This window comes from Sturnus vulgaris, chromosome 3, assembly GCF_052056855.1.
Source record: "Sturnus vulgaris isolate bStuVul1 chromosome 3, bStuVul1.hap1, whole genome shotgun sequence".
NCBI classification, from domain to species: domain Eukaryota; kingdom Metazoa; phylum Chordata; class Aves; order Passeriformes; family Sturnidae; genus Sturnus; species Sturnus vulgaris.
The window spans coordinates 60,459,811-60,486,574 of NC_142245.1; the positions used below are offsets into that span (position 1 = coordinate 60,459,811).

The window sequence follows — 26,764 nt, forward strand, 5'->3', positions numbered from 1 at the left end:
GCAGTTTATTACGTTCCTCTGTTATTACTGGGTTAGGATGCCTAGTAAGTTTTCTACTGCTCTAGCTATTTCTAAACCTTAGCAACGACCAAGATCTACAATGAAGCAGAATTAAACCTGCGCTTCCCAGTTTCTGCAGCTCTTCCTCGGGCGAGGCTGGGCTGTGTGGAGGAGGCGCCATTCCCAGCAATCAGAATTCAATGCGCACAGGGGTATCCTGCAGACGAAGCGGCTCAGCCCCAGGCCTCTGGGGAGCGTTTGGCCTTGTCACTGTCCCTTTGAAGAAGTGGGGAGGATGCAGAAATGCCTCAAATGCTGTGCAGGCAGCCTGGAGGCTCACCTGTCACTTCTCAGGTAGCTGGGCCACGAGGAGCCCTGGTGCTGCGGCCACCGCATCCTCCTTGTCCTCCCGAGCCCGGTACCGGCTGCCCTGTGCTCCTGGCATCGCTTGCCCCTCTCCCAGCTCAATATTGTCCGTCTCTGCATTCAAAGGCACCGTCAAAGAGATCTACAATTTCCCACTCACTCGCTTGAATTGTCCATTCCCCTTTAGAGAAGAAATGACCCAAGCTGAAGGCAGGGCTGACAAAGCAGGCTATTAACATAGTAACGCCAACAATATTGTATCCTTGCCCATGCTTCCCCCCTGCTTCCTGATGCAACAGCATCTTTTCCCTAAATACTCCTCACCCTCACTTTTTCCATTCGCATAGGGCTGCGGCTGCCGGGGTTGCCCCGTTGCCCTCGGCAGCCCTCGGTGCCCGTCAGCCGCAGGGTCCCCCCGCAGGCCTGGGCGGAGCCGCCCGTCAGGGACCGCCCTGCCCCGCTCTCGCAGCCGCCGGGCGGGGCCGCACCTCTCCCCGCCTTCCCGTCACGAAGGGGCGGGCAGGCCCCGGCCCGGCCCGCCCTTCCACGCCCTCACCGCCACCGCCCCCCGCCGCACCCCTGGGAGCGGGTTCGCCGGGGCCGGGTAAGAGCCGTGGGAGCTCCGCTGGGGCGCTGGGGGTGCCGCCCGCCGCAGGCAGGGGGATCGGGGCGGTGTCCGGCCCGCCGGGAAGGGGCTGTCAGGCGCGGGGAGGGCCTGGCTGGGGCCGGGGCCGCGCCCCCGTGCCCGGCCGTGGGGCGAGCGGGGCGGCTGTGGGCGAGGCGGGGTAGTGGGGCAGGGGCAGTGCGGGGAGCACGGTGTTGGAGCGCGGTCGGCCGTGTCAGCACCGGCTTCTTCCCCCGCACTCTTCCCTGTGACAGCCACGGTACCAGGGCTGCGGGCTTGGCGATGCTCTCGGGGAAGGGTCGGGGCCTACAGCAGGTGTTTTATAGCAGCTGGTGGGGAACTGTAGGGTAGGACGAGCTCCCGGCTTGTGGAAATGCTCCCCTTGCTGTTCCCGGTCCGAGGTGAGCATTCAGCGGGAGGAGGGGACATTATAGAAGTGGCTGATGTAAATAGTGAGCCCGGGCCTGGCCCGACGTTATCGCTGTTTGCCTGGTGAATCACTCGCCGCTGCATCAGGAATGGGCGCTTCTTCAAACTCAGCAATTCAGTGGAAGGTTGCACTCCGCTTTGCATGCAGTGCAGGGCACCACATCTTAGTGGAAGAAGGCCAGTGATAAAATCTCAGGATACTTGGCCAGAATGCTGTGCTGTGATCCCCTCCGCAAACCTCTCAAAGGCAGAGGGCTGTGCCAGCAGGGCGAGTGGAGCCCTCCTGACGGGTCATTACACAGGCTTGTGCTTTGCCGGCAGTGCAGCCCTTCTGCTTGGAGCCTGGGGATTGTGCAACTGCTCTTAATGGAGAAGAAGGTGAAGGGTGAAAAAAAGAGTTAAAATATGTCAAAATTAGAAGAAAGTGATGCTAAATGATGGCATTGTTATAGCCTGTGTCTGTGTTGGCTTCATGAAGATCCCTTTTGTAGTCTTCAGAATATGAGGTAGTACTCTTCTTGGTGGCTTACACTGAAGTGAAACTCTTGAGAGAGGAGACCATAAGTTATATGTAGTCATTAGTACCCTGGTAGGCCTCAGAGAGACTCGACATGCGTTGCAATCAGATTTTGTGCAGAGGTAACTTCTCCTTTGGTGCACTTGATCTGAGCACTTGGTTCAATTCAGGCAAGGTACTGTAAGGGAGAATTGTGTGAGAACAAACAGCACACTAGGTATATCGGGCTTCTCACCCATCTTCTTTTTCCCATGAGATGTTGTTTGCTTACCAGCTGCACAAGAATCTGCACAAGAACTTTGAAATGGTCGTCTCAGGTCCATTTTCAGACTTCCCATTCCTTCTCTTCCCTCACAGTTCAGTCTCCAGTGTTCGTTTTCCTATTCCTTGCTTCATCATAAAGCCTTTAAATGCCTTGTGCGCTCCTAGGAAACATAATTCTCTTACTTAAGGCATTTTGCCAATCCCTAATGTGTTCTCTCAGGCTTGTGAATGCTATGTGCTTCCTTCACCTAGTTCATCATAAATATCAGTGTGGATGAATCAGACAACTGCAAGCATGTTAATTTTTATCCATATATGCTAAGTGTTGGTGATGCATTAGGCCTAATAGAATTTCAGGCTTCTGTAATTTAGTTTCTCATGCTGAGCAGTTTAAATGTTGCTGCTTTAAGTTGCATCTTTGTTCAACAGAATCAGTTTTAGGAAAAATTAATAAAACACTGACCAGTGCCACAATCTAATAATTATTCCAAAAAACCCAAACACAGAGCTGAGAGATGATGAAAGCTTGGTTTTGGTAGGTTTCAGTGTCAGTAACATGGCAAGGCTAAGGGAATTATGCAGAGTACGTAGGAAGTTACCTTTTGACATCTTTTCTGTTAGTGTTGATGCAGTTTTAAATAAACTTTGCTTTTTCCTTCCATGTATGGATTTAAGTTTGACTTCTACCTGAAACTAGAGGATAGAAAAAAATCTAGAAACTTTTCTTTTAAGAAGGCAAGAGGAATTTAATTTTACTGCTACTTCGTTTGCATATTATGGAGGCCTAGAGTCTGTGTGTGCACCGGGATTTCAGCGCATTGTAAAAGGAGAAAGTGGGAAATGTAATGTTAGTCTCTAAAGTTTTTAGCTTAAGTATGAGGGGAAAAAAAGATGCATGTCCAGGAAAAATTAAACCTCCCTCATCCCCGAGCAAAAATAATGACAGATTTAATGCTCACCTTTATCTTACTAAGTCAGTTGCTGTGAGTCAGTTATGAGAATCCCTCAGGTTCTGTAACAGGAGGTCCTTTTCTGTAGCTAGCATTGTGACTTGCTGAAATTTTTCCCCAAGTTTTTCAGCAGTTCATCACTTTTGCCTGTGTTTTCACCCTACTTGAAGAATGTTGCACTTTTTTGGGGGAAGGGTAATTTATAAAGGAAACCACATATTGTTTAGGAGAAGCTTTGTTACTGTGACCTTTATCTAGGAAAAAAAAATCCCGTAAGGAAAGCCCCATGACTTGTTTCTGGATACTTAAAGGCATAAAATCAGATTTAAATTCAGATCAGATTTAAATTTTCAAGTGTTCTATGGAATGCAGTATGTACTTTTTGCTTTCTGAAAGTTAAGGGTCCATGTAAACATTTCTAGGTCCTAATGCTATAAGAGTAAAACTATTGCTTAAGGGTTTTTATCCTAATGTATCTGGGCTAGATTTCTGCGAGAAGGAGGATTCTTCAAATATCTAAATGAGAAAATAAAAAATAGATTATGTGCTTATTAACTGTAGCTGACTGGAGTCTTCAAAATATTCGTGTGACTGCTGTGGAATTTGACATGTAGTGCTTGTCACGTCACTTCCTTTTGTCCTGATGGAGCTTTCAGAAATGACACTGGGGAGTTGCTTAGATGTAGAGATTTCTTGTTTCTAATTCGTAGCTGATGGAAAAGTGGATTTTTTCTTATACCTGACAAACACCTTTCTAGAAAGTATGTTGATACTAAGATTCACTTTTTGTTTTGGTATTGAATGGCCATGTGATATAGGAACTAGTTAATGCAAAAATTATGAAAAATATATTCAGCCCTTTGAATTCTTTAAACCTCAATGTGCAGTTAGGTCCTGCCTCAGTTAGTGTTAACTAATATTTAACATTTAACATTTCTGATTTTTCATTTCATTTGTGCCTGTAGATTCAGTTCCTTGGACTTTCTACAGTAGCTTGACAAGCTGAATTGGCACTAGTATATTCCCTTCAGAGGCAGAGTTGTTGAGCAGAAGATAAAATGTGCAATCAGAAACTCACACCTGACTGAAACTTTTAGAGGAATTGAAGACTACCACAAGTGCAGCTGCGTTCCAGTTTGAAGGCGAAGTGTACTTCCTGCAACTGCAGCAGGCTTTTAACTTCCCTGTTTTGTAAGTTGTGCAGCCAGTCATACCAAAATATCTCACAACAGAGTAGTTAAATGCTGTGAAAGTGAAAAGGGGTAATTCCTGTGGAAATTCAGTGTCTTGATGAATGCTCCTATCATCCTGGATGGAAGGAAGTGCTTGGTATGCCTGTTTTGTTTCCTAGTGGTTGAAACCCTGACCTTGTCTAGGTCCTTAGCAGTTGACTTTCAAGGGCTCAGCTTATCTGTGTTTTCAGAGGAGTTTGAGTAACTCAGCATTAACAAGGGGTTGTGAGTGGAAATAGGGTGTTCATCTGGTTCAGATGCCTGTGTTACTGTGGGAACTAGAGGGAGAAAGGGTGGTGAAGATTGGGAGGTGATGACAGTTGATGGCTGTCCTCTTACCTCTCTTTCTGTCTGTTCCCCAGACCAGTCACTTACTCTGTCACCAACCTGTATTACTGAAAAATAATACAGGAGTAGCTCTGTTAGCAGAAGAATGTACATGGAGTAAACCAGCTGTGGTTTACTGGTTTATATTGTTTACAACTGTGGCTATCCTACAAATTTACTATAAATCTCAAGTCTTAAGTATGTGGGTTGATAAAAAGAATTGTGTCAACAATTAGAGAGATCTGCATGTGCAGTTGAAAAGCTGAACTATATCCTGTGGACTTTGCAGTCTGTCATCTGAACATCTTGCTATCTATTGTGTTTGGCTGTAGTAGAAAGTTGAAAAACCTTTATGTATAGAACAATTATGTTTGTCAGTGTAGTGGAATGTAACTCCTTTAAATACACAGTTAGCTATAGCAATTTACAAGACAAAGAAAAGCAGTAACTGCTTTTGTCAAGACTTGGATGAAATATTCAGTGTATCTCTCTTGATTGTAAAGGTATTCCTGAGAACAGTGTTACAGGCAGCTGTTTGGTGAATACAAATAAAAAAGAAGAAAAGCCAATCATGAAAAACTATTTCAGTTAATTCTAGGTAGCTTGGTCTTTTGCCATCTCTCCTCCTTAGCAGTGGCATTTTAACATTATCCTTAAACATATGATTAACTTTTAACATTAACTGTAATATTTAACTAGAAAGTTTTTTAGTAAGTAGCATTGTAGTTAACATGCTGCTAAGGTGTCTAGAAGTAGTCATAACTTTTAAAAAACGTGTCTGCAGTTCTGAGAGGTCTTTTTCAAACTTAGTTTTTAGGTGATTTCTTTGGTTTTATGCCTATGATTGTATTTTTCACTGAACTGGTAGATTTCCTTACTTAGTCAATACACCAAGGTATAGAGGCATTTATTTGCTGTAAAATTTGAGTGGGTTTGTTCTTTCAATACAAATTCAGTGCAAAGTTGCCTGGAGATTCCAAAAAGATCAAGGGTTGTAATACCAGCCTTGGCCCAGATAAGTGAGATTTAGGCTGGCTCGCTGGCTGACTCCAGACTTAAGTCAAAATAACTTGAATCTGCATGTGGTACAGACAAAGACAGGGAACTACACTGCAGACAGCTATCATGACTCTCAGGCAAAAGAGCAGCAAGTAGAAGAGTGCAAATACACTCCCTGTCGCCTTGTCTGCAGTCAGGTTGTTCATTAATAGGGGATACCTCAGGCCGTGGAGACTCCAAACAGGGTTTGGGATTGTAGTGAAGCAGCCATTTTGGAATCATGCCGGGTTTGTCTTCATGGTAGCAGGAGCTTCTTCATGGGGCACAGGTGATGTCACCTGCAGGGCAGCAGGGCTGGGCCTGACATCTGTAGTTACGTCCCTGATGAAGTTTTGGTGGGATGTACAATGTCAGGACCAGTACAGTGTCTTGGCTTCACTAGAGATCATTTAATGTTACAGAGATATGAAACCAGTTGTGTTTTAAAACAGCCAAGGTGTTGCTGCCTCTATTAATACAGGCATTTCCAAAGGTGAAAGGAAATATTTGGCTACACAGACTGTTAATTGCTTGTATTTTTAAAAAGTTTGTAAGGATTTGAGTTTTCAAATTGTAGCCCAGCTGCTGTCATACTTGACAAATCAGTTGGCCTTTTTATTTCCTTCTTTTCACACAGTGAATGTTCTTTCTTTTTCTGTATACCAGAAACTGAGTTTTAGCTGTGTCTCTTAACCAGAAGCCAATGGGCCAGAAGTGGACATTGCTTGGAAGGGTTGAACAGTGGAAATGTGGGAAAGTGGTGAAGTTAAAATGTTCAACCTGTGAAGGTGATGTGCAGCAGAGTAAGCCTGGATGAAATTGTGGACTTGTGTTGGATGTGTATGTGCTTGATTATTCTGCATTCTCACTGCAGAACAGATAAACTGCCAGTTTTGATTTGCAGATAGTGTAATCTGTCTTGTTAATTTCTATTTAGGATATGAGCACACGAGATTGTGCTGAAATTTGATCTGTATGGATGGAAAAACACTAAAAATGTGTTTGAATACCCAAGTTGTTGAAAAATGAATTCATATTGACAAATGCAGCCGCTGAAACAGGATAAAGTGCTAATTCATAGAATTTAGGTAACACTGGGTTAAACTATAACTGAAGTTGATGCAAATGATTGGTGTTTAGAGGAAACTGGATGCTGCCTTTTTTCTGATGTCTTGTGTGATATCTGCTGAGTTTTTTTTTCCAGTGGTTACTTATGCTGGATTGAATTGGATGGGTGATATATGGTATGTAAGTAACAATATAATTGGTTTGGAATGTAATTCTTCAGAGGGTTTGGCATTTTCAGATTAAACATACAGCTTTTTTTTCTGGAATGACAAGAAATTAAAATTACACTCTTTCTTTGATAACAGTGGGGGAAATACATAAGAAGTTTGACAAAGAATAAACTCTGTCTTTGAAGTACAGTGCTTTTGGAGAGGATAAACATTACTGTATGGATTTTTCTTTAATCTTCTCCCCTATATTTTTTAAGAAGATGAACCAATATAAACCAATGACTGAAACATAACTATTATTTTTTGTAGGTAGAGAGTGTCTGTCATTTTCCTGTTGTGGATGACCGCGACAGCAGACCTACTCAGCCATGTCGTACGGACCAGGTTTTGGGGATCCCAATCAACTAGCCCAACGCATAACTTCTAACATCCAGAAGATCACACAATGCTGTAAGTTGTATTTGTGCATGTTTTGTGTAAAATTTTAGTAATGGTGGTGCCCCCATTCGAGATGAGTTTCTGAGATTCCTTCATGGAAATTAACTCCAACTCTGCCTACTCATTTGGCATGTTTGTGGTACCCTACACAGCGTGTCTGTTCTTTCCTTCATGTGTATGGTTAGCAGTGATCTGCCATGGCAAGTACAAATAGTATCACTCTGTATTCACCAGGTTTGTCCTGGCAGTTAAAGGGCACTGTAAGATGGTAGGTTGAGGTGTTTGCTGAGCAAGGATTGCATCAAGTATTCTCTGAAGCTTGAATACTTTTTGCAGGGACAGAAGCTCTGGCCTTGCAGCTTCCCCTTGTCCCTTGTACATCTTGCAGGTTTTAATATACCAGTGTTTCATGCTACTTAGTATTTTTTAGCTGCCTAACTGGGGTATTCAAGCTAGAGGTGAATTAGGCTGCTGAGATTTTCCCTTTTTCCCTTTTCTGCCATTTTCCATTTTGTTTTTAATGTGTGTGTATAGGAAGCAAATACAGCTTTACAAATGATGTCAAGTATATGGTTCATCAGAAGGGAGGTAGTCATGAGCAACATGTGGCTAGTTTTGCTACATGTGTTTTATGTTGTGCAGAGTGCATGCAGAAATGAGTATTTTAATGTTAAAACTTCCAATTAATTCTGGATAGTAAAGTATGTCAGTTTTTATTAAAATTTTGATCTTTGTTTTGCAAGACAAGTTCTAGAAGTTGATATTTATAGCGCAGGTTAGCGGTACAGATTGGATTTTTTCCTATTTTTTCTGTTACATTTTGTGTTTTCTTCCAGAAAGAATTTAAGATCTCAACGGACAGGAACAAAAATTGCAATTTTGCCTTATTGGAAAGTTTCTGTACTTCAGGGTTATATTTCCACAACCTAGGTTAACAAATCAACTCTGTAAAAGTCCTTATACTTCATTTCCTAAATATATTCGGTGAATTCATTCAGTCTGACTTCTAACTTGGTCTTCCAGAGGCAGCTGCCAACTTGTGATAGATACTGAGGCTCCAAAATGTAAAAAAAGGGGTTTCTGTCAGGTGAAAACATAAAGTCAGTGATTGAAACTAGAGTATTGTGAAAGTTGCTGAACATAATTAACCATCTTGTGTGGACTCAGTGATTCCTTAATCTCAACTTGCCCCTTCCATCCCTTCTCTTCCTTCTTCTGTGTCTCCTCCCCAGGGCATACTAACAGCAAGCTACCCATGCATAGATAGGAGATATGCCAGAAGAGTTACCTGCAGTCCTGCTGTCTTTTGTATTTTGAAATTTAGATGGCTAAAGTCTGAGCAATAGATAGGTGCTACTTCCATGCCAAGCCCCAAGTCCAAATGTCTCCTAGCCCCACTGCTGCATGGCTTCAGAAACAGGAGCTTTGCTCTGAAAAGCTCCAGCCAAGCACTTTTCTAGTTCTGGTAGGGACACAGCTGGATTCCATCCCGTGCTATTCTGTAGATCTGACTGAACTGTAACGACTCAGTTACTCTTGCAGTCCATTCTCTGTTAGATTTTATGAGGATCTGGATCCTATGGACATCCTGAGTGTGTTTCCTGAACTGAGTTCTCTAAGGACTTAGGGACTCTTTTCTAGCTTTTTTTTCCCATATGTAATAACCTGTCCAGCTTTCTATTGGAATGTGTGAGCTGCAGGAACTTCCAAGTCAGATGGGTAGAAACTTGCAAGCTTAGGCGCCTATAGTGCTAGTGAGATACTGAACATGTCTCTTAGACTGCTATTTATCATCTTGGTTAGGACGGAAGGGGGAGAGGCACAGGAATCTTGACCCTAAATGCATGGATTTCCATCTAAGCAGTTGACTTGGTTTTTCACTTCTGCCCAGAAATGCTAAGCGTTTGTGAGCGGTTTCAACGCACTTGAATTCCTCTTGGTTAATCTGGAGGTGTGTAGATATTCTGGTTTTCAGAGTGAGATTAACAGAGGAAGAGAATTTCATTTCAGATCACCAGGCTACTTCAGGGGGTGCCTCAAAACTAGTTCACACTTTTGCTACCATGCAAGCAAAATGAGAATACTGCTACAGAGATATAGATGAGATACAGACTAGTTGAAAGGAAGCTGGCCCTTCCAGCTATGACCTGGCCCTTTAACTTGTTGGAGAAATACAGAACTTCCTATATTAGTGCAGCCAAGATTTCATAATACACCAGAGTTTATAGGAAGTAGCATGGGTGAGAACAACAATCTTTAACATTTCATCAAGGTTGAATTATTATATACTCACCTTCCAAGTAATAAATCTGATCTGTTTCAAGATAAAATATGTATATTAAATACCTCATGCTTCATAATGCATGGGCAAGATGCTGCTGTTGTATTAATACTCTTGTTCTTTCCTGGTTCATCTAGCCCACTGTTACTGATTGATTAGGAAAGCTCCTCTCTATGCTGGTTTAATACACTACTTCAATAATTATATAAGTTCCAAGATAGTATTCTTTCTGGTTTGAGTTGTTCTTTGGTCTGTTCTTTCTACATTTGTGTTTGGTAACATCTTGGTTAGCCTTTTAACTTTAAAGAACAGATTTTTTGATCCAATCATGCCATTGATTGTTTTGTTGAAGATGTGTTGAGAGCTATGACTTGCTTCTGCCTTATGCAAACCTTGTTCAATTCAACAATAAATGCTATCTGTACTGGGCTATTTGAGTTTCTTTGGAGGAGAAGGTGTTGGTGAGTCCTTTTTAGGACCTTGAAGATTGAAATTGAGCTAGCCTAATGGGAAGCAGCATATGCTGCTGTCTATACTATGGGTTGTCTTACACTGCCTGTGTTTGAGATCCCCAACCCCAGAACATTCTGTGTATAAAAGCTTCTCAGCTGTTCTTTAGAGAAGGATGTGCTTTTTCACATTTCCAGCATTTCTGGAGAAATAAGTGATTATGACATCACTTAACATCTAGAGAGCAATCTGCTTTCCTCAGCCTGAACCTCACATTTTATCAGCAATGTCTCTGAGCTGAGATTTAGGGAACTAGTCTGTGGGGTATTTCTCTATTACTTTTGTTGCAACTGTTTCACTGAGAAGCTGGAGTTAAAAAACTTAACGCTGCTCGTGACATCTGAAGAGAGTGGTGAGCCTCAGGCAGGAGAGGGAGAGTTAGGCTCTCAGACCCACTCTTGGAGTTTTTGGAGTATCCATGTGACTCTGAGCAGTGCTCTGAAGTCTGGGGAGTCTGAATCACATGTGCTCAAATGAGCTGCAGTGTTGTGTGCTGAACCTCGGTGAGGTCAGCAATGCCTGCAAGCCATGTCTCGCTGGTTTGGTTTCGGGTCTGTGTTAACAGTGATGAGAAGCAGAGCTGCAAACAGCTAAGGGAACTTCAGATTTAAATAATAAAGCCAAAGATGTGTGTAATGAGCTAGACTTGGGCAGCTGCTAAATTTCTGTCTTACTAGAACACAACTGATGGTTAAGGTTTGATGGTCTGTTTGGATTCTAGTCCAAAGTAACTGTAATTCTCATTCCAGGCCTACATTATATCTGTTTATAAAATCTAGGTGACCTACATTTCATATTTTAAATGTCCAATGCATCTAAAGGTGGTTTTGTCCCTAACTTTCTGAATATGAAGAACAAGAATATGGAGGAGAGACTATGTTGAAGAATGTATGTAGGATGTAAAGCTCCAACCTGTCTGGCCTTTGCAGACAGAACCTATTATCAAGGTGGTTTAATCAGTATTTGCTGAAGGAGCGGTTGTTCTAGAACTGGGTTTCACAGGTAGCACTCTCACTTATTTGGCAGCTTAATGGCAAAGCTATTAACTTGAGACAAATCTAAATGCCTTCCTTCAATATTTCCTTGAAATATTTCCTCTTGATTGCTTGTTTACAGCAACTGGATAGACAAGGACTGAGTGTGATGCACAGATACAAGCTGAGCTATCAAAGTACATTTCTCTGTGACAAAACAAATTCTGCCTGCTTACAAAACTGTATTTCTACCAAGGGTGGATATGCCTAGGAGGATGAGCACATTGAATCCATATTTTTGGGGGGTTTTTTGGGAGTTTTTTTGTTTGTTTGTTTGTTTTTTTTGCCCTCCCTCTCTTTTGGAAGGGCATACAATCGTATAAATCTGATCCTCCAGCAAGTAGACAGATGAAAGTAGATAAAGCAAAGCAAACGAAAAACCTAATTTAAAGGCTTTAAAATATGTAACTTTCAGACATCTTATGACTGAAGATGAGAGGGAGCAGTTCTTTGAAATCTGACAGTTTTCTGTGTTTTAAAGGACTGTTTCTTTGTGTGGCTAAAAGAGGGAAAGCATTTTATTTAAAAATATGTTCCCAAGAGGGAGAAAAATGGGAGTTTCATTCCTCTACAGGAACAACTCCATGGTTGTAAATGTAGGAAGGACGCAGTTAGAGGAGTAGGTGCCTCTTCTGATCAGCTGGAAAGATTTGACTCATGTCTCTGCAGGAACTGTGCAAGAAGTAACCAGGCATGCTTTTTCCTCACCCCCACATACTTAAATAACTCTGCCATGTGTGGGTCATTGAGGAAGCAGACTAGTATGCCTTTATTTTCTTTGTATTTAATATTTTATTTGTAGCTACCAAATATGCTACTTGGAGCAGTCCCTGAAGAAAAGCAGGAGCCGTGCAGGCTGGATATGTAACTCTCAAGTCTCCACTGGCATCTTGCTTGAGCAGGGCTTTGGAAGCTGTCCATTTAGAAGCAGTTGCTGCCTTTTGCTTGCAACACAGAACAAAGCCTGACCTGATATTGGTAAAATATACCCAGTCTTTGGGTTTTAAAACACTTCTTTTAAAACGTTTTTTGTTTGTTTGCAAACAGTAATCAAGTAGCTAGAGGACCTATGCTAACTGTTGTAATGCATTCATATTCTTTCCCTACCAAACCCTTCCTTTGCTTCCCAACTCCTCCAGGTCCTGTCAGCATTTTGTGCAGCGCTGGTTGCAAAGTCAGTAAAAATGGCATGATCTACCCCTGATCAGTATTGGCACCGTAGGTCACTGATAGAGTATTTGACTTGTTCATTCACACTGAAGATCAGCCCAGCTCAACAAACACATTCTCTGCATGCTGCAAGGTAATAAAAATAAAATAAAAATCGGTAGCCATAATCCACATATGGTTGGAGGGAGTCTGGCTGACTTTGAGAGATCCTTTCTCATAGGGACTTCTGCTTTCTGTTGACTTCCTTTGCTGTTTGTTAAGGCAGCATAAGCATCAATTCATATAGAGCACATTCCTGGAAGGTCAGCTTAAGCCAGCAGAGATCCCTTCTGTCATGTGATACCTGTCCCGTGACAATAGTTTTGTTCAATTTCTTTTGCATCTCAAGTTTTGAGCTAAGTATAAGCTACTATTTTTGAGCCATAAGCTCCTATTCTCACTGAATGTTGTTAAAATGGGAGTCAAATTAGATCAATCATATGACTTGGCCTGTAACTTTATCCAACGGTAGAAAATCATAAATGCATATTAAACTCTGAAAAATAGTAACACTTTTGATAGATGCCTTTTATGTTGTGGTTTAAGCCCAATAGGTAGTTAAAATGTTCTGCTAAAAAGCCTGAAAAAGTCACGAAAACTGTATCTGTCACTATGTTTGAAACACCAGCAGGTTCGCATGATTACTCTTGGCTGAAGAAGAACACAGATGGGCACAGGGAAAGTAAATGAGATCGCTGAGGTGTTGAAATCAAAGCCTGTATGAAAACAAAATTCTGTTTGGTCTATATATAAAGTGTGGTTTTGTACAGGTGTGGTTCTAAAGAAAATAGGCTCCCAGTAGAGCTTATTGAGACTTTTAACAGTGGTATTGTCAGTAATTTCCAATTAGCTGCAGTTAGCCAGATTTAACTTTGTGGGAACATACCAGCTGAAACAATTTTTTATATTATTATTATAACAATTTTTATATTCTTATTGTTGCTATTGTCCAGAAAGTTTCTTGGATTTAGAATAAAGTTTCTATAAAACCTAGAAAAGGCTAGTTATTTAGGGATTTTAAGCACCATTATATCCTTCTGTATTTCATTTTGTGGACTTTTTCCAAAGATGAGGAATTGAGGAGAAAGTTAGCTAATTTGGGTCTTTCTAAATGCTTGTCTTTGCAATGAGGTGAAGTTATTAAGCTCACAGTTCTTGTAGAAATAAACTATTTCTGAAAATCTCAAGCCTGAATCATTTTCATGCAGTTCTTAAAGGCTTTGTTCTGTGTAAAATAGCATATACATTTAAGGATGCATGCTTCATGGATTTGTCTATGAATCTGGAAAGTTTTAAAATTTTTTTTCTATGTTTTGTCTTGTTTGTCTCATTTGGATGACATTGCACGAGAGAGGGATTTATTTTTGCTAGCAGCAGAATAGACTGAAAAAATGGTTCTTCCGTCTATGCCCCAGCACACTGTGTCAATATGTGCAGAAAAGGCAGAATTTTTCCTTGATTTTCCTTGACTGCCACTGTATTGCATTACAATTTTTATAAATAGCAAGGTGTCCAGTGAAGACATCCACAGTTTTACTGCAACTGTTGCTTTTGTTGATGGAGCAAGTATAAATGGACTCACCTTGACAACTTTTGCAAAACAGCCTGGATTTTCAGTAGAGGAGAAGGGATGTGGCCGGGGTCCCCATGCTTCTTCCTGTCTCTAGAAAGTTGTATTTTAGATCCTCTATAAGGTACTTAAAGTGCCTGTTGCAGCTCAGTTTTGTTGGATTTTCCTCCTTGTGGGCAGGAGATTGCATAGCAGCTTGATAATACAGAGCCTTCTATCAAATCTCCTATAAAACTGCTGTGCTAGGGGCTGGACACCTATCAGGGCTTAGAATAAACCCATGTCAGTGATTGATTGTGAGTGACCCCGCAGGAGCAGCTACTTGCTTGTGTTGACCAGTCTGTGGTGTGTTGTGTCTCCTTCCATGTCAGCTCCTGAGGTAGCTGCAGTAGCAACCTGGCCTCTTAAAAAACAGACTTCCTTCATGTAAGTGGGTTGGGTTATGGTGTTTGTGCAGTTACTGTTTACTGCAGAACTATGCTTCATTTTCATATTTTAATAAACTATTGGTATTCTTTAGAAAACTGTTCAAACTTCCCGGTGTCAGGAAGTTACCAGGGATACTTTAGGATAAGAATGTAAAGTGATTGATTTAATTACTTTCCGTTGGCTGAGCTGTAATAATTGATTGCATGATCAGTTATTGTGCACTTAAACAATGTGTGTTTAGTACGTTCTACACCCACATTAGAAGAACAGCCAATACTTCAGTCCTGCTTCACTATGTCCTTGAAAGACCATTATAGATAGGAGTACACTATAATGAAATAATTACAACAGCACTGAAAAAACTGAGGGCAGATCCTGAACTCGAGACACTGGTGTTCCTGGTCACTCTGGGACATGATTCTATTTAGAAATGCCAGAAGCTGTAACAAAATATAAAGAAAAGGATACAAGACGGGATATTTTCCCACTCTTCCATGCTTACTGAGTCTTTAGTCCTTAGAGCACACGGAACAATCTTCAGGCCCATCCTCATTTTATTTTCTCCTTCCCACACATGCATCAGTTACTGTTTTTCTGTGCTGGTGCGTTCTCCTGTTTTTAAAATAATCAGTGCTACACACTGAGTTAAGACAGAATAAAGCAAATTACTTAAAAACAAATTACCAAAGTTTTAAGATATTTGATCCCAATTAGGTGAGTTCCTGGGGATGCTTTTTAGTGTAAGCTGGTATCTTTTGACTGGTGTCCTGGATTTGATTCCTCTGATAAACTGTCACTCTTGGTTAAGGTAGGACTAGGAAGACAGCACTTTGGCATTGTGATTTATGTAAAATTTGAGGGAGCATGAGCTAGACTAATAGCTTTAAAGAGGGTCTTACACGGAAGAGTTTCATCTGATGGAGATATTGCAACTAAATCAGAATCAGTGATCATAGAACAGCTTGGGTTGGAAGGGACATTGGAGATCATCTAGTTCCAACCCCCAGCCATGTGCAGGGATGCCACCCACTATATCATGTTGCTCCAAGTCCCGTCCAACCTGGTTGTGAGGATTTCCCAGAGATGGGGCATCCACAGCTTCTCTGGGCAAACTGTTCTAGTGCATCGTCACCTTCACACGAGAGAATTTTTTTCCTAAACCTATTCTTTCAGATTGAAGTCTTTCTGCCTTGTCTTGTCACTAGGTGCCCTTGTAAAAGGTCTCTCTCTTAATTTTGCTTGATCCAGGAATGTTTTCTGCTGCATCTCCTCCTCTTTAGTCAAGTACCCTCTGCTGAAGTGCAGAAGGAAAACACGTTGAATTGGATTTGAATAAATTGAGGAAGTCTGTTGTCCCTAGGCAAAAACAGTTTGAACTGGTGTAATTTTAACAAATAATTCTTTTGTTCTGGTAACCTGCTCTGACGGGACTCTGAAGTTTATTAGATTCCACACAAATTAATCTGTAACTGGATGTGCTGTTTGTTGACTCACTTGTTCAGCTGGAAAGAAGTAGGAGATTTCTTCATACTTACCCAGCCAGTCACAGCGCGTGTGAGGTATTTGACAAAGCATTTCTGCAAGGTGACTGTGCTGGTGCTGTAGTCACTTCTTATTTGCCTTATGAAGCCATAGCTGGAGCATAAGGCTCACATGGAGCAAATCAAATGTTGCTTTAGGTGTACACAAAAGAAGACTTAGCTGATTCCGTTTATTCTCCTTGGGCTCAGGAATAAGGAAAATTATAATTTTATAGTAATATCTTAATAATGAATAAGCAATGTCTTTGAATACCTGTTGTTGTCTTAGCCCTGTGAACCTCATACAGTTACTAAAACCCTGTCTGTCCCTTTTTAAGTATAGGATGGTGACAAAGATGATACCATTACAATTAGCATTCAGGAGGAGTTGTTCTGCTCCTTCTTCCTGTGAGGTCCCAATTCTTGCTCTTTTGTAAGGCAGGTTTCATTGTGCTTGCTCTGCCTGCTTGTCTGGTTCTTGTCCTCTTCAGTGCAGTGCCTTAGTGTTTGTTGCTTGTGTTGCTGTTGGTGTTTCTTCCCTGCACACCCAGTGAGTGCCACATTTTCTGTGGAAGCATTAGACCATAGCTTTATGAAACTAGGCGGTGTGGTGGGTCTGGCTGAAGGAAACTGAAGGAAACAGTTGCTGGATGTCTATAAAGCAGTCTTGTACTGTCCAAGTAAGAAGTGAGGTTACTGCAGTGGGGTAATAAGCAGCACTCATTAAATATATTTGCCCTCAGTTTCATGCTTTTATATTTGAGGTATATTTTTTAGAACTCTCGGCATTATGTTGTTGATACATGTCATTCTCCAGGTGCAAAGCTGCAACAAGCTTGGTCATGGCCACTTGAGGTTTTAAAGTTTGATTTTCCAAATGTGAAACAGAATGGGGTTTAAGGTAGGAAGACAGCTGATTGTGGGTAGCTTGAGAACTTTTCTCCTGTATCTGGAGTTACTGATAAACATTGCAGAGTAAGACCATCCTCAGTTTCCTTTGGCTAATGCTGTAGATGAACATCAATAACAGTGTTTGGACACTTCTCAGTGTATCAGAGACGGTAGGTGACCTCCACTCTGTTCTTAATTTCTATTCTCTTAGTTGGTGCATTGCCTTTCGAACATTAGGATTTACTGAAGGATTTGGGTGGGGTTTTTTTACCTTTTCTACTGCAGCAATGTGGTGTTACAGCTTGTACAGTGATTACTAATTCACAGTTTGAGGTTAAGATTATTTACACCCATGATCTTAAAGGAAGTAAGTTGTTTACATTTTGGTCTTCATTGTATTAGTTTATTTGTGCCTTTAAGTTTAAAGCTTCCAATGCCACCTTTTAAATGTTCTGATTTCAAGGACCAGAATCAGAAGTTATGTCAACATTTACTTGTAGTAATGAAACAGCTTTGCAAATCTGGCTGAAAAACAAGACAAAATGAAGAGGAAGGAAAGGAAACATTCTTCTTTGCTAGCCAGCTCTAAAGCAAGGATAGTTGTGTGATCTAGTGCGTGAAACATGATTTTATTTATGAAAAAAATTGTATATGTTACAGTTCAGTCAGGAACATGTTTCTCAAGTACTCCTACCTGTTAAATCTTGTAAATATTTCCACTGCAACTCTCTCTACTTCCTTGACTCTTGTAGAGAAATGGAGGTCTTTGATATCAGAGACTACTACTTTCCTTTTTATGTTCTCCTTAACTAGAGGAAGAACCTTCCACTGACTAGAAATGGAACTGCTGTTTGGCTTAGTAAAAATAAACATGAGCTGACTCTTGAATAATTTTCTTTGTAGGAATTCAGGTTAGGTCTTAATTGTTTCTCTGGCTCATCATTAACCTGTTCCTGAGCATGTGACCAGCCTTAGAGAAGCTGAGTAGCCTTTATCAGCTAATTGTTGTGTATTGTGAAATCTAGATCAGGAAGGTTGCAAAGACAAATGAAAAGTCTTCTTAATGTTACTAATGCTTCTTTCCAAGACAAGACTAGTTTTCAGGTGGAAAAAAAAGAGATTCCTTTGCATGCAAGGCAGCAGTTCATTGGGAAAAATGCATTTTGCTTGCAGTGTCATGTACCAAGCTTCCTGCTCTGCTCAGTTTCCAAAGTGGACTTGCTTTCTTTTATTTTCAGCCCACAGCTGGCAGGGTGCTGTTCCTGCACGTGTAGTGTGAGCCCTGACAGAGCTGTTGATTTTCATTCTATGCAAACATAAACCCTGATGTGCAGTGTGAAGTGGCTGCAGGAGTTTGCAACCTATGATGCAGGCTGCTGCCATACCCTGGTGACTTTGGTAAAGAACGCCTGCATGCACACCTAGTGTGTGCCCTTGTGCAGCTCCTGAGCAAAGTCCAGCAGCCACCTATGTATGCCCAAGGAGCCTAAGTGCTCACGTGAGCCAGTGTCTGACTTTGCACTGAAATGAATTAAAATCATGCACAAGATCCAGTCAGTCTCTGTGGTAGGATTGGTAACGTCCAGGACAGGAGAGACCTTAGATTACTCCTGTCTTTTGGAACTCCTTGAGTTGTTCAAAGAATTGGGAAACTGGGGAAGAGAAAACCATAAAGAGTGAAGTAGCCTAGGAACTTGGTAAAGCTGTGCTGTGATCTTGGGTCCCCGACTGTTACCAGTATGTTTGCAGTGCAGTGCTAGGGCTTTGTGAGCTAGGCCTAAGCCTTTGGCTTTCTGGGACACTTGAGTGTTACTGATGGGTTGAGGAGACCAGAGCAGATTCTGTGTGCTGTGATCTGCCAGCCTGAACTCCCTACACAGGCCTGAATAGTTGGTTAAATACAACCTTATAAATACAACCATCAGCAGTGAAATCAGGAATTTAGGAACTTCTGTTTTCCAGAGAGTAATCTCAGGTTTTCAGCAGTTTTGCTCATTGCCTGCTTGGTTCTTCTCCCTGCTTGTTTCACAGATGGAGCAGTGGAAGGAAAAAGCAGGGATATTTCTGCAGCCTAACCTTTAGTAGGAGGTGCTAAGGCTACCTTGCTTTTCCCCTGAGGAAAGGAAACTTCTTATGATCTGAGAAGTTGCAAAGCTGGTTCTTGCTTTTAATCAGATTCTCTGAGACCTGTGTGTGCATGTGAGGGAAGAAGACCCTTTCATTCTGTGGTCCCCAAGGTAATATCTTTAATCCTGTTAAAAAATTTTGTTTGTGAAACTATGACTGTAAAATGAGTGTCTATAGTTTAGGAGGCTTTGTGATTATATGTATAAAATTATATCGAGTATTTGAATGAGAAGTAGCTACAGTGAGAAATCAGTAAATACAAGCCAAAACAATAGATTTATAAGACTATAAAGAATGTATTTTTTTAGTCTGTATAAACTCCAGCATATTTCTATTAATACAAAGGAGTAGAAAGACTGGATTTCTTTAACTCATCAATCTATAGGTATATACTGTAAATCAAGATTTTAAGAAAGTCGGCTTCTCTACTTCCTTTGTTATACTGGTCCTACCAACTTGGTTTTGACTTTTTTAATGAAGCATCTTCTGGAGTACTGCTGAAGACTGTTGGCCAAAATTTACTTTTTCTGCTCCGCCTTTTTTTCTATTTACTTACTTGAATAAGTATTTTCATTTTTCTTGTGGTATACTTCATATGAACAAATAATTAAATTTTTTCAGTAATACCCATTATTGTGAAAGGTTAAGGTGGAAAATAGTGAATTGCAGGAAGTTGAAAAAAAATGCTACTGTTTCAGTCCTTAGGATTTTTTTAATCTAATTTTTCCCCTTGTGATTTGAAGTCCTATTCGAAATTTTCTATTTTTAAGCATACTTACAGACTTTATGGTAAAATGTGTTTTAAATTATGCTAAATTTTTGAATTGCAAGATCTGAACTGCCATGAACTCTGCCTCTGGAATTGTAGACCTGACCAATTTTGTAGTGCTGGCTTTTAATTTTCTCTCAATTATCAACTTGTGTTCAGCTTTAGAAGTAGGATAAATATGCAGTTATCTCGGAATGAAAATATTTTAAATATAGGCCATGTTTCAGGGGATTTTTATTTAAAACACAAGCCTGCATTTTATTTACTTGCAGTTAAATAAAGCACCTCTAGGTGGCAGTAGGACACACCGAGACTTATTCTGTCTGTTCTGGTTTGCTTTTTACTTTCCCTTTTAAAAGTGCGTACGGAATAACCGAGCTCCTCGGCTCTGGAGTCAGAAGAGAGAGCGCCTTAGAACAAATACAGGAGAGTTAGTGTTCCGTTTTATAGATATTAAACTCTATGCCAGTTATCTTTTTGTTTGTTTTAAAAGAATCATTACACTGACCATAGAAAAGGAAGCTTAATTACTCCGAGCTCGTGTTAATCAGTGTGTGAGAGCAGCTGCAGCTGCCCAGGAGAAGCGCGGGCAGGCGGTCACTGCCTCACCGAGCAGGAAGGAGGCAGGGAAGGGCTGGTCCTTGTAGCCAAGTGGTGACAGTAGCCAAAATCAAAAATCTTCACTCATGTGTTGCTGTTTTTCAGCTCAGTTAAAATACAAGAGTAGGTATAGTGAAAAACTACGTATCCTTTAAGTTTCTGTCCATTTTTCTCCTTGCTTTCTCATGTGACAGTAAAATATATTGGGCTGGAAATAAGGCTCAGACAATATGTCAATTCTGGCAGTTCAAAACTAGTATGTTTTATGAAATATACTTAAAAATTACTGGCAGTTTGTATCCCAGACTTAAAAACATAAGATTCTCAAAATTGCAATTTAAACCTGGACACATGAGTTTTATTTCCTTATTGATGTACTGTAAACCCATGAATGCTTTGTTGCAGTCTCTTTATTGATGCATGGATTCTGAAATATTTGTGTAAGATAATGTTATAGAAGTCTTCCATATGGTTTTCCAAAATGATATGCATAAAATAATAATGATAATGTTTATTTAAAAAAAAAATATAATAAAACCCCTGATTTAGACTTACTGTTGTGAAAATTTTGGCTACTCTTTAAATTGCCTGTTTCTACCTAAAGATTTGAATACATTCCCATCCTTCATAAGAAGCCTCAGGTTTTGTCTTTGACATGGCAAAAATCATTCACTCATTGTTCTGGAACTTACAAATGAGATCTTTGTAATAGGTTGGAAAAGTCCTGCATATCCATTTCTGTCGATTAATTTATATGGCTTTAGAATTGTCAAGCAAAAATGCATAAAACTGAGTAGCAATTGTCTCTGCCCCATTCAAATTTTTCTTCCTCTTCACAAACAGCTGCTGAAATACAAAGAATACTACATCAGCTTGGAACACCACAGGACACGCCTGAGTTGAGGCAGCAGCTGTGAGTACTTCACATAAAAACACTAAATTTCATTGCATTGTAAACAGTCTCCTCTTAGGTGATGAGGTGGATGTCTGTTAGGCTTAGTGCTTGATTTCCCTGAAAAGGTGAGCATAGAGATCTATTTGAAACTTAGATGTTGAGATGTGCTTTCTAAAAGTAGGATAGTCTGTAAACTTGAATCAGCTGGTTTGCCCCTGCACACTGCCTGCAGTATCAGTGCATTTATAAAACCTGTGCTGTTTGTTAGCCAAATGGCACAACCAGAAAGCAATATCACTGCTCAAAAACATACCCCCACATCCCTCCACTGCAGTCAACACTGCCAATTTGCCTGTAGGAGTGTCAGAAGATAATGAATATATTGGGGTGGTTTTTTTGTGAGGTAGAATACTGGGAGAGGAAGAGGAATGTTGTTTTTAGTGATGAAAGCTACAGTATAGGATGACATTATCGAATAAATAAGTACCAGAAATAGTAACATATGAAATCAGACTCCAAGGCAGATGCTCTGCTGGAGTTCAGTCACCTAAAGGTGGACTTTGACTAATACGCCTCTAGGAGAGACAGCAGCTGTTCTCTACTTCTCTGCACGGTCTAATGAACCAGTATGATTTCTTTTTCATTAAACTCTTTTACCACATTAATCTCAGCATCACAAATGCATGTAAGCAACATGTTGTGCTCACCCTGGCATGTTTTCTGTGTTTCATGATGTGCTGAGGCCGTTGAATAGTACGAGGAGGTGTGTGTTGGAACAAAGTCATGATGTTCATTTTGTGTGAGCAGCCAAATTTCTTCATAATAGCCTGAGTTTGGGGCCAATAACGTTAGCCAGGCATAATCCACAAAGCTTATTCTACTGGAGACTGGGAACAGGGGAAGAGCAACATACACAGTTTATGCAATAACCCAATAGGATCTAGGCATAAATTCACACCTAAACACTGCAGAAACTGTTGTTAAGTACATGGTTCAGACCCTTATCCCTTATTGGGATAATTTATGTATATATGGTAAACTTGCTTGAGTTTTTATGTTTCTCAGTTGTCTCGGTATTTGGCCTTTCCAGGAGTTATTCGATTATTTTAAATATTGATGCTGATGGCTTGATAATAACTTTCCAGGTAAAATCTTTTTATATAGACTGGGCGGGGAGGATGCCAAAGCAGGTAGAGAATTTGAGTTGCTTCAGAAAAAAAAAAGTGAATATTGGTAAAGGATTGTATGATAATATCAGAAGTATATTTGTGTTCATAATGACTACAAATGTATTGCTGCACATTAATAAAATAGAAGAAACCTAAGGGGGGAAAAAAGTAAGTAATTATTAATTATGCTGTCACACTAAGGAAAACACCTTCTTCAATATCTGTCCTGCCTGGAATCTGTGATTTCATGCCTTTACAGTGAAGAGCAGAATAAATATGGCTTTGTGTACTTCAGAGAAGCTTTTAGTACTGATGTTTTTCTGAGAATCAGTGAAATTCAGCAAAGTAACTCAATGGTCTCTAATGAAAATTTGCATTTGGTTTTAGGCAACAGAAGCAGCAATACACCAACCAACTTGCCAAAGAAACTGACAAATACATTAAAGAGTTTGGATCTTTGCCTGCGACAAGTGAACAGGTATAAAACCAAAAAAGCATGACTTGTTTGACTATTATATTGGCTCATGTAAAGTATTTCAGTCACTTCAGTTCTTTATTCCTGTTTTCAAAGCACTGTTTAGTTAGTTAAGACATTTGCACAATGCAGGAATACTTAAAATGTAAGAATATTTTGTTGCTGTCCAGACTTGTCCCGAAGTTGTTTTTATGTGTCAGGAATGAAGTAGTGTGACTGAAGTGGTGGGAACCAATGCACTGTGCTGTGCCTTTCTTCTTTTTCGGGTAGCTGGACACTTTGTAATCCATTGCAGTGATACTGTATCTGATTCTGCCAGCACTCCGACTGACTCCAGGGTCAAGGAATTGTGTGCCAAAACACTGTTCGCTCACTGTCTGAATAATTTGATTATCACAGTATGTCTGTTCAGCATCATGGGATCAGCATATGTGCTATGCTCGTCAAAAAGCACAGGCTTTTCCTTTCTTAAGAGGACTAGACTAGACAGGAGCTGTTTTACTGAATTAACCTTTTTTCTGAGGTCTGTGTAAAATCTTTCAGTCAGAAACATGTGAAGTGGCTGTGTGGTTAGCACACTCGTGTCTGCCCTCCTGTAGTTTCTTATCCTAGCAAAATCTGTCACTTAAGTAAGGGGAGAGCAACAGGATCCTAAAAAACATGAATTCGGGTTATGGTCACTTAAACAACTTGCCTGGTAGTTAATAAGAAGCCTTTGGCAAAGTGAATGGTCTTGAAACACTCAGTTCAAATGGCAGGCCATGATTCATGTGTGCTCATACTGTCAAGCTGTAAACTTCTAACAGCAGTGTTAAAACTTGGTCTTCGTAAATAACCTCTAGTTCAGCTGAAGTATCTTAAGTTTCTTGGTTTTTTGCTGTTTGCTTATCTTGGAGTTGAAAAGTTCATAGTGAAATATTTTACTGTTTAATTTTACCCTTTTATCAAATCTATTTCTTAATGAAATGCATAAATAACAGATTCATGAATGGCAAATTGCAAGCTTTCAGAAATTTGTAAGGGTTGATGTATGCATGTATTTAGGAAAATATGGTGGAGGCTCTCTTGAGTGGCCAATATTCCCCTTCCCTTCACTACATCCTTAAAAAAACAAACCTGAAAGATTAGAACAAGTATTTCTGGATCTAAAGCACTTAAGTGGGTATGTGAACCCACTTCTAGATTCAGTTCAATATGTATTTCCAGCATTTACGTAAAATATGTATGAAGTGCTCTGTTCTTTCTTTTCTGCACCCTTCCTCCCCTCTATGTTCAGTCACCTCTGTATGTTTTAGCATTCCTGGTGTCAAAATATTTCACACCAAAGCAGAAGATTTTACAGTCAGCAGATAATAAGTAAGGTAGAAGCTTTATCACTCCTCATTTCTCATTTCCAGCTGTCAAATGAAAATAAATACATTGATTTCCTCTTCAAATGCCTTAGTTTGTGTGCTTATGTGATCCCAGAAGGAAAGGCTTGTCCATGGAATTGCAAGTGGTTTTGTTGACAGCCTTCCCTTACACCAATTTAGAAGAAAAAGAAAAATATATGTGCTTTGGTATTTAGCAGACTGGAAATAGTAAAGCCTTAAAAAGCCTGAGCTCATTTGACTTGGTAAAACTTTTTCTCCTACAGCGTCAAAGAAAAATACAGAAGGACCGTCTTGTGGGAGAGTTCACCACAGCACTGACAAATTTCCAAAGACTTCAAAGGCAAGCTGCTGAGAAGGAAAAGGACTTTGTAGCCAGAGTAAGAGCCAGCTCAAGGGTGTCTGTAAGTATCAGAAAATGTGCCACTGTGTTCTTTGCATTGATGTTTGTGATGTTCCATGTCAGATTTGCCTCCACAGTGCTACTTAGCTTATAGCTGAGTCTAAATGCTGCAGAACATGTGGTATATGATTTTATAGTGAAGGCTGCATTAAGCTGTAATAACCTCTCTGGACAACTGTTACTTTTTCCTTGCCTTTGTCACATAAAGGAATGAACTGCCTCTGTGTTCATGCTGTAATCCTGCAAAAGCAACTTCTACTAGATTTGGATTTTGCTCTACCTTTAGATATCAACAGATTTTTCCCTTTGGGAAAGAATGACTTGCCAGATTTCAGTGGAGTATTAAGGTGGAGATGTGCTGAGTAGCTTCAGATGTTGAGCTTTTCCTTGTCAGTATATCACTTTTGCCTTTTCACTCCGTGCCAAATGCATGTTGTGTACTTGTAAGTTGTAGCAGGCAGTTACTGAGCTGAATGCTTTTGCTTGTATTTCAGCCTTATGCATGCATAAAGCAAAATCAGGATGAGAACATGTTGAATCATGTTTCAGTTTGACTTACTAGAAACCCTGTAGTATTGACTCCTTACAAAAATGCTGCCAGTGCTATTTTCAGGGCTATAATGTTTTATTTATATTTTTAAACACTGATCATGTAGGGTGGGGCTCCAGAAGATAACTACAAAGAGGGAACACTTGTCTCTTGGGACAGGTAGGTTTAATTACTTAATACACCTTAACTTATCTCAGAATGATAAACAGCCTGCAGGGAAGCAAGCTGTCCATGATTTTTTTGTTTTGTTTTGTTTTTAACATAAAGAAGATACTTTGATGGCATACGTGGGGAGAAAAAGAAGCAGTTCACATCATGTCTCTCCTTTTTTCATGATGCTTCAACCATGTCCTTAAGGTCCCCTAAGCTGCATTTGGGTTTTCTGGGACCCAAACTTAGGGAAGAAGAGTCCAATTTCAATAAAGCAAAGCTGTTGTGATAAGGGCCCAGTGTTTACTGAGAACTCCCATTACTTCCATACTCTCCAAGAACTGTTTCTTAGTCTCAGATTATTTTTTGTTGCTCAGATAGATGTAAATTCTGCAGTTGATAATTCAGAAGGAACTTTGACCTTGTATTCATACCTAGAATTTCTAGTCAGCCACCTGCTCTGTGCAGCACTGCTCCAGTAGCTCTGCTGCACCAAAGCTGTGATGGTTATATAATTTCTGTTAGCCAGGGCCAGACAAAAGTAAAAACACACATATTATTAACTGATAATGTAAAATGTGTTATGTCCTTAACTGTAGTTTTATCCTTCTGAATAATTTGTCATTGTGGTTTTTCAATTCTGCATGGGTTTTGGTTTTGTTTTTTTGTCTGATAGTCAACCACAAGCACAAGTGCAAGATGAAGAAATTACAGAAGATGACCTCCGTCTTATTGAAGAGAGGGAATCTTCCATTAGGCAGCTTGAAGTAAGTACAAGTGGTTTTACAACATAATATGCTTTTGATATTCCAAAGAAATAGCATTTTAAAGGAGCATGAGCATTAATTGGTGACAGGAATCTTGAGGAATTTGGGTTTGTCTGTGGGTGTGGTTTACCCTTCAAAGCTGCAAATGTTGTGTTTAGATGTGAAATGTACATTTGAAAGCTACTGTATGAAAGCCATGTTTTGATATATTGTGTTTAACTTAAGTGGTTCTGCTATGGAATAAGAGTGCTCATATGATGGCAAGAAAAACTATGTACATTTTTTTCCAATATGGTCATACTACAGAACCATTTTAAAGAGTGAATATAAATGTAACAATATATATACCTCTCCTCACATGTCCTCCCAATATATTGTCCAGCATGTTCATTTTTAAGTGGACTTTTTTTAACATTTCTGGAAATACAGAGATTTTCTTTCATTGAAACTTTTGTAAGTAAGGACTTCATAAACTCAGTCTCAAAGTACCAGAAAAACCTTAAAAATAAGCACATTAAGTTTTTTTTTTTTATCCTGTAATACAAAGTCATGGATGCACACCCTGGAGGAGAAGGAACAGTATTTATATTGAAATGCACATAGATGCTAAAATGTGTGATG

General features: G+C 40.2%; 1 protein-coding gene across 2 annotated transcripts in view; it reads left to right on the forward strand.

Moving 5' to 3' along the window:
• The first annotated feature begins 840 nt into the window (after nt 1–840).
• The window catches only part of STX7 (syntaxin 7), a 31,636-nt gene continuing 5,712 nt past the window's right edge, over nt 841–26,764 (forward strand). The window contains exons 1-8 of one of the 2 annotated variants that reach the window (XM_088161772.1): nt 905–970; nt 4,117–4,342; nt 7,296–7,436; nt 21,208–21,277; nt 22,816–22,906; nt 24,540–24,677; nt 25,333–25,385; nt 26,053–26,143. In XM_088161772.1, the coding sequence (XP_088017898.1) occupies nt 7,355–7,436; nt 21,208–21,277; nt 22,816–22,906; nt 24,540–24,677; nt 25,333–25,385; nt 26,053–26,143 (525 nt within the window). In that variant the 5' untranslated portion in view covers nt 905–970; nt 4,117–4,342; nt 7,296–7,354. Of the gene's footprint in view, nt 971–4,116; nt 4,343–7,295; nt 7,437–21,207; nt 21,278–22,815; nt 22,907–24,539; nt 24,678–25,332; nt 25,386–26,052; nt 26,144–26,764 lie in introns of both variants that reach the window. The other variant, XM_014874252.2, reaches the window with a different exon arrangement.